Source organism: Cnephaeus nilssonii (assembly GCF_951640355.1).
Source record: "Cnephaeus nilssonii genome assembly, chromosome: 20".
Lineage (NCBI taxonomy): Eukaryota > Metazoa > Chordata > Mammalia > Chiroptera > Vespertilionidae > Cnephaeus > Cnephaeus nilssonii.
Genome location: NC_137091.1, coordinates 40,064,122 through 40,072,070, shown reverse-complemented (window position 1 = coordinate 40,072,070; position 7,949 = coordinate 40,064,122). Strand labels below are relative to the sequence as shown.

The 7,949-nt window shown below is 46.2% G+C and overlaps 1 protein-coding gene across 1 annotated transcript; it reads left to right on the top strand.

The window, feature by feature from the left end:
• The first annotated feature begins 825 nt into the window (after nt 1–825).
• LOC307092569 (cell adhesion molecule CEACAM3-like) lies at nt 826–3,918 on the top strand. The gene is made up of 3 exons (XM_079759848.1): nt 826–1,010; nt 1,898–2,257; nt 3,512–3,918. The coding sequence occupies exons 1-3, from the start codon at nt 947–949 to the stop codon at nt 3,535–3,537; spliced, it is 450 nt and encodes a 149-aa protein (XP_079615974.1). The 5' UTR covers nt 826–946; the 3' UTR covers nt 3,538–3,918.
• The last annotated feature ends 4,031 nt before the right edge of the window (nt 3,919–7,949 follow it).

Sequence of the window (7,949 nt, the reverse complement as noted above, 5' to 3'; positions counted from 1 at the left end):
GGGAGGAAATCCCATCTTCCCAGCACATTTGAGAACACAGGGAAGACATGGTGCCCAGCTGGGTTTCTGTGTCACAACCAGAAACAATACCCAGTTTGTGGCCTGTGGGGCTCTCTGTGTGGTGCTGACAGACCCAAGACCAAGATGAAGCAGGAGCTAATGCTGGGGTGAGTGGTTCACCCTCTCAGGAGGACATGTTCCCTCCTAAGCCTTGCTCTTACAAGTGGGCTCCACAGGCCAGTAAGATCCACCTCCCCTGAGAGCTTGTCAGATGCAGAGTCTCTGGTCAACTGCACACTTGCTGAGTCAGAATCTGCATTTTAAGAGGATCTGGAGACACTTCCTGTGCACAGGAGAGGGGCAGGGCTCCCCACGCTCACATCATATGGTCTCATCCTGGCATCCATGCAAGCTGGGCAGCTGCTGAAGCAGCCTTTCAAAAATGTCACCTGGGCATCCCAATCCTTACAAAATTTCACAGGTGAGCCAATGTAGAGCCGGGGCATCCCTGTGACAATATTGTGTGGGGGGCCCAGACTTTTAGAACTGAAGGGAAAAGTCAAATGTGAACTGACCTGGAGCTGTGGAGAATGACCAGGAACTGGACGCCCCAGGCAAGTGCTTTTATGGGCATGTGTCTGTGCATGTGTTGTTTGTGTTTGTATGTGTGTGTGTTGTCTAAGGCTTCAGAAGTTTCCAGGGATCCAAAATACAGAGAAAAGATAAACTGAAAGGGCCAACAGGGTTGGCAAAAATGAGGGGAGTGAGAGGGAGGTCCTGGGCCCTGACCCCGCCCTGGCCCACATGACCAGGGAGGTTATCTTGCCCCAGGAGGAGGCTCAGCACACAGGAAGGAGGGACGGCAGTCTGGACAGAGGTGCCTGGGAGCCTTACTGGACCTCGAGCTCTTCTCTCAGAGGGAGGGACAGAGCAGGCAGCAGTCACCATGGAGTTCCCTGCAGCCTCTGCCCACAGAAGACTTGTCCCCTGGCTGGGGCTCCTGCTGGCTGGTAAGGAGGGGACAATCCCTGGGAATGGAAGGGAGGTTGGCAGTCGGAGAGTGGCCAAGATCCCCTGGGGAAGACAGCACTCTGGAAGGGGAGAAAGGGCTTCTCTTTGGCCCTGAGTGGAAGGACAGGGGCGCAGAGTAGGATGAGATAGGGGGCTCAGCAACAGAAAAATTTCATGATGTGGAAGTGGTGAGGGGCAGGAAAACCTCAATTACGGTTCATTTGCTAAGTTATTTATCACAGAGTATTGAATGTTGACAACTGAACACAGTAATATCAATTTCTTTCAGGTGATAGCAGGAACATTTTAACCAGGGTGCTAAACATTGTCCCCAACAACATCTACAAATATGGGAAAATACAAAATGGAACATGGTCAAGCCTGGGAACACTCATTCGTGTACCCACCGGTGTTTGCAGCCTATTGCAGGCACTGGGGGGGAGGGGGGCACAAGATCACAAAATCCCCTGCCCACTTTCAGCTCACACTATATGGAGAAAAAATAGAGAAGAAGAGATCTACTTGTGACATCAGGTACCCACCAATGCCCTGAAGGGCACAGAGTGGGGACAGGTCAGAGAGTGAAGATAGAGGATCTTCAGAGGACGTGGTCAGGGAATGAGTTCCAAGAAGGCCGCTGAGTGTCAAAAGGGATCTGAGTGCAGTAAGGAGGACAGCCAAACAGAGAGCTGGGAAAGAGAATTCAAGACAAAGAGCATAGGTTCTGAGGTGCTGAAGCAATGGTGGCCATGTTGCTCACCTTGACCAAGGAGATGCACACACGAACTCACATGCAGACCAAGGCTGAGAGTTGAAGAGAAATGCCTCATCTCTCCATCCCAATACATAGATCACAATACTGATCAATTTCTCTCTTCCCTTCTAGTCTTCCCTTCTAGTCTTACCAACCGGATCCCGCCCACCACTGAACAATTTGCTATTGTCTCAACCATTGCTGCTGAAGGGCAGGATGTGATTCTACGTATCCGCAATAGTCCTCCTGGTGCTTTAGTAATTTGGTGGTACAGGGGAGGAGTGGTGAAGTACTCTAATTTGATCGGGTATATTGCATTGGGTCAGGGTGACTATGAAACAGGGCCCAGAAACACTGGTCGAGAGACAACATTATTTGACGGATCCCTGATGATAAGACACGTCACTCCCAGCGATGAAGGAATCTACTTGGCAGTAGCTCTCCTTCCAAATGGTCAAAGAACAAGAGCATTGGGATCTCTCAACGTATATGGTGAGTAATTGCTCTCTGACCTCTAGGTGTCAGGTGGGGTAAACTCTACTTGACACACAGGACTGCCAGTCGTGGACTCCCTTGCATCCCCCTCTGCATCATGTCCCAAACTGGGTTTGGGCATTTAGTGCAGGACACACACAGTGGAGACAAACTTCCTAAGGTCAGAGTTCCGTTCCCACATTCCAGCCCCACAGACATTCACCACAGAGAGAAGGACCAATTTGATGGGATTGAGTCAGCAGAGGGAGACTAGACTCAGTCCAGGTCCGTGGGCCCCTTTCCCTGACCATCATCCTGAGATAGACCCTGCAGGGCTCTGTAAGGACCTGGCTAGAGGTGCTCCCTGGGTTCTTCACAGAAAAGCTCATCTGGGGCAGCCCCTCTGCAGGCCCCTGTCACAACGTCCTAATTCCAGAGACCCTGGGGAGCCTGTGTCTGGCTGAGTTTTGCCTCCTGGGAAGGGCTGAGTGAGAGCAACAGTTTCGCATGTGCCAGAGTCACAAGGCTCTTGAGCTGGTCACCAGTTGGGGCTCAAACCTAAGAGCCACGTCTTTTCAGAGATGGAGACTGGTCCTTCACCTGAGACTGTTTGTGGAGAGCACAACTGGACAAGCTCCACAGATTATTCGCTGACTGTTCTTAGGGATTTAGGAGAGTCCAGAGAAAGGTTAGTGTCGCAAGGGAGGAGCAGGAGTAAAGATTCCCCTGGTAGCTGCTCATCCACCAGGGAACAGCGCAGGGGATTCTCTCATGAAGTCCATCAATAACAAATGCCTCTTATTTGAACAGTTTTCCTTCCCAAAATTTATGTCAGATACTGTGAATATTTTATGATTAGTACAATGTCAGCTTAGCAGTCAAATATTCATTTTACTTCACTGATGGGAAAGTGAGGCACAAGGAGAAACAGTCCCTAAGCAGAGCCACACAGGCCATGAGAAATTGATCTGAGTCACTTGAGGTCTATCGGCAGCCATAGCTACATTTTTCCTCCAATCTCAGTGGCCTTATTAGATGTCTTTCGATCCCTAGATCAATCATTGGGTCATATCCTTCCTTCTTAGGGGTCTTCAGTTCAGAGGGGTAGATTTGATCTGGGGAGTGATCGCAAATTTAGAATTCATTAATTTTTATTGTGGAACCAAATTACCTTCATAACAATCAGAGTCAGGGCTTAGATCTTTGAGGCAGGAACATGGCCCCAGGTCTCAAGCCCACACTCAATCATTCTCACCATCTATGTCTTCACAGGGCCAGAGGGTGTCCAATACACCTAGCCACAAAACCACAGTCACAGAGAATGAGGAAGCGGTGGTCATGACTTGATACTCAAATGCGAGGTCCACCAACTGGTTATTCAATGCTACGAGTCTGTGGCTCAGGGAGAGGATGAAGCTGTTGCAGGACCGCAGAACCCTCACCATAAACCCTGTCAGGAGAGAGGATGCTGGGAACTACCAGAGTAAAGCCTCCAACATCATCAGCTCCTTTGAAAGTGCTCCTGTAGAGTTAGATGTCAAGGACTAGTGATCCTCTTCCTTTCCCCTGTGTTCTTCAACTAAAAAAAAAAAAAAAAAAAAAGTACCTATTAGATTTCTTGTGGTGGTGGAAATTGCTTAGAAGACTTGCTTTGAATCAATAAATACTAAAAAATGTGAGCTGGCATTGTCATTATTGTTCACGTAAGGTAACATACCACATTGGATCCCATCACTGGTTGGTCCCATTTGCACCATCTTCACAATGGAGGGGACACCATGTGATTCACAGGAATTTGAGATCTCTCCCATTTCCAGGGAGACATGTGGAGGGTGCCTGGACACTTGTGATGATGGGAATAGACAAGAGAACACCTATGTGAGATGCAACAGTGACCTTTGTCTTCCCCCAAATTACTAATGCCCTCTGGAATATTCCTTTGGTTATGACACTAGACTTATTTGCATAAGTTCAGTAGCACCCTGTCCTCTTTGTTGCTAGAATAGAATCGGAAACATTGGTAATATAAGCTAGGCTTAGCAAATGTCCTAGTTAAAACAGAATTATTAATGACCTCACCTTTTATGGAGCTAATTTTGACCTGATGGAGACTTGTAATCTGTTTGAAAGGAGGGCATCCCCAAAAACAAGAGAGACTGTAGCTGAAGTGTGAGGGTGTGGCCTCAACCTCAAGACGCTGTTAAATCTTCCATTTCAGGTTTCATAGAAAAACCCGCATCAGAGCAAACTATAAGGTGAATATCTGTTCCTCTGCACTTAGGTCATTAATCAGGCCAAATTGAATGAAACCTGCCATATATGTGATAGGATCAAAATACTCTTCTTCCTTGGAGATGATGTTTGATCAAAGAGAAGGTGACTGTAGAGAGAAATGTAATGTCTCGTTGGAAAACTCCAGAAGCACAGCCTTATGGGAGTTCAGATGCTAACTCTGTTCAGTCTCTCAGCTACTTTGCATCTATTTAAAATGGCTGGGAACTTGCACTTCTTTATAAATTGCAGGAACTGATGGCGATGCAAAGTGGGTCTTAGATGAAAAGATATAGTTGTGTTTCCCTCCGCTGTGCAGAAAGTAGCTGTGTTATGAACTAAAGGCCTCATTATTCCTTCAGAGTCTCTAACCTTTCTTCCTGATTAGGCCTCTTTCCTCTACTTTTTTAGAGCATTTCCTTTAGGAATGTAACTGCAATTCGTAATTGCAGATTCTTACTCTGTCCTTTTGAAATATACCTGTCTCCTTAAAAGCTTCTTGCCTCCTTGCTGGAGTAGCTCAGTGGTTGAGCACAACCCAGGAACCAGGAGGTCATGGTTCAACTCCCAGTCAGGGCACATGCCTGTGTTTCAAGCTAGATCCCCAGTAGGGGTGTGCAGGAAGCAGCCAATCAATGATTCTCTTTCATCATTGATGTTTCTATGTCTCTCCCCTTCTCCCTTCCTCCTTCTGAAATCAATAAAAGTGTATTTTTTAAAAAACACAAGTTCTTGCCAGTGATATAATTCATAGAATATCTGCCTAGAGGGTTTGGGTCCATTCTGTTAAAATTTAATTCTTCTGTTTTCTGTGTCTCAGTCTCTGAGGAAAGGTAGGAGCCAAACTTGGGTGGGAACATTTGAAACCAAGATGTAAAAAACCTGCTTACACTCACCATTGTGGCCAAATTGCTTGTCTCTTTGTCCTGAACACCTAAAGTTTGCATGTTCAATCCTCAGTCAAGGCATTTATGGGAGGCAACTGGTTATTTTCTCTCTCATTTCTCTATCTCTCTATCTCTCTATCAATCTATCTATCTCATCAATAAAATCATATCCTTGAGATAAGTTTAAATGTAATAATAATAAAAATAATGAAAAGCCTCCAGTGAGGATTTCATGAGTTTTATTTATCTTTTGTGTCAATCCAATAAGCAATCACAGATGCCTAAGATTCCTTCTACTGTTCTTAAAAACTCTCCAGCCTTTTATTTCAGTGGTGTTGAGGTCAGTCTCACTGCCCTATTGCATGGTCTTGAATGAGGACTTCCTGCCTCCCTAAATTTGTGTGGCTCAAGTTTTACTTTAACATCATCTACCTGTAATTAGCGGAACCTGTCATCTTACAGTGTCAATCCTTACCATATTTTCAAAATTTCCCATTTCTTTCCTTTTGTGGCTACAATCCTCCAAAAAATGTTTCCCACTTTTCCTCCTCTCTTCTGAGGAAAGATTCACAGCAGGAGATGGCCTGACTTCCCAGCCGCGCTTCAGGAAAGTCTCCCTGGTCCCTCAGTCGAGGTCAGAATCCCAGTTATGTGAGGTCATGAAGCTCCATATGTCACCCTTTCAGCCATGATCACATGTGTAACTTTTTATTCATTTATCAAAGAAGACCAAACTACTGCTCACCATCTATTGCCACTGCTCTAAGCACTGGGGGTGCAGTATGAGACAGAACAGACAAAATCCCAGTCCTCATGGTCATGGTATGCTATTGGGGGAGTCGCCCAGTAACCCACCCAGAAACAACAGTAATAATGTGATAGCACATTAGAGTGAAATTAGGCATGTGTGGGGTGTTTTTATTCTTTCCATTTAAAAATGTTGGGGCAGCAATAAGGAGACAAGCTTGTTGGAGAAGACAGAACTGGAGATGAGAGGAGATGAAGTCAGAGAGGGAAGGGTCATAGCCAGAAGTCTGGCTTCCCTCTGAGTGATCTGAGGAGCCTCTGAAGGGCTCATAGCCCCAGTGGGAGTAAGTGATCTGTGTTTAGTGAAGCCATCCAAAATTTAGCCTTTCTGAAGTTCCTATTTTTGGATATTGATTTCAAACTTTTATGAAACAAAACTCAGGAAGAACTTGTGACCCCTCTCCGCACGTCCACACCCCAATTCCTGCCATAAATCCAGACAGAAAAATTTGCTCAGTAAAGGAATCAGGAGGTTCACCTTAGCCTACTTTCCCCAGCACCTGTGTGGCTGCTGGGCGGAGGGCAGGGAGCCCAGTGAGGAGGCAAGTGCAGTCATCCAGGTGACAGGTGAGGGTGGTCAGACAAGCATGGGAAGAAGGGGTCATTTTCTGTATTTGTTGAAAGGATGGATTCAAGAGGATTTGCTGAAAGATTTGATGTGGGGTTTGTGAGACAGAGAAAGAAATTCAGAAAATTCTGGAGGTGCACATTGAGGTCATAAGTTTGGGGGGGATCAAGGATCGTAGGGCATCTTGAAGTGCCTTTTAGATATTAGTTGTCACATAAATAGTTGTGGAATCTCGGGAAAATCCAAGGTAGCAGCATAGGTAAACACCTAAACTGATGCCTCGAACAACAATGTCAAAACTACAACTAAAAGATAAAACGGACATCATCCAGAACCACAAGAGAGCTGGCTGTGTGGAAATTCTACAACTAGAAGGAAAGAGAAAAACACATTGAGACTCAGAGGAGCTGCAAGACAGAGGTACTAAGATGCTTGCGCATGGAGAGAGCGTGCAACTCAGTACCCAGCTGGCTTTCGCAAGTGGGAAGGAGACAAATGCTCCCGACTGCGCTGAACTCCAGCTCCAGGCGAGACTCTGGGGACCCAGACTCATTCAGGGAGAAACTGCATTGTCTGGCAGCAGATGAAACTTCAGGGCGGGTTTCTCTCAGAAAAGCTTGCAGTGATTACCTATTTGGTGGGACACTAAGACCAAGAGGCCTCTTTGGGCAGGGCTGATAGGGAACCCAATGCTGTTTCTACACCCTGAGACTCTGCCCCATCCAAGCTGAGCACAGAGGCTTTTGCAAGTCTTGTCTCATAAGGGTGTCTCCAGCACAGAAGTTCTCCAGCACTGACACAGCTGATCCTCACTGCCAATTGTCCTGGAGGTCAATTCCTCCCAGTGATACCAACAACAATCAAAGCTTAACTACAACAAGACTGTGCACACAGCACACAAAGGGGTGCACCAAGAGTGTCTACCTCAGATAACTGGGGAGGCTGAGTCTCTGGGCCCTATAGGACTCCTAGCACACAAAGCCACTCTATCAACTCAGGGAAGCAGACAAAATGCGGAGACAAAAAAACAGATCACAAATGAAAGAAACAGAGGAAAGAAAACAATTGGATATAGAGTTCAAAAGCACGGTTATAAAGTTTTTAAGAATTGTCTAGTAAAGGCCAATAATATTTAGCGAGACTGTTGAGGATATGAAAAAGGACCAACTAGAAATTA

What these genes read in the sequence shown, in the direction of transcription:
- LOC307092569 (XM_079759848.1), top strand. Translation starts at nt 947, where the DNA reads ATGGAGTTCCCTGCAGCCTCTGCCCACAGAAGACTTGTCCCCTGGCTG. An exon ending in GCTGGGGCTCCTGCTGGCTG is followed by an intron (nt 1,011 to 1,897) that starts GTAAGGAGGGGA and finishes CTTCCCTTCTAG; the next exon opens with TCTTCCCTTCTAGTCTTACC. An exon ending in GGGATCTCTCAACGTATATG is followed by an intron (nt 2,258 to 3,511) that starts GTGAGTAATTGC and finishes ATGTCTTCACAG; the next exon opens with GGCCAGAGGGTGTCCAATAC.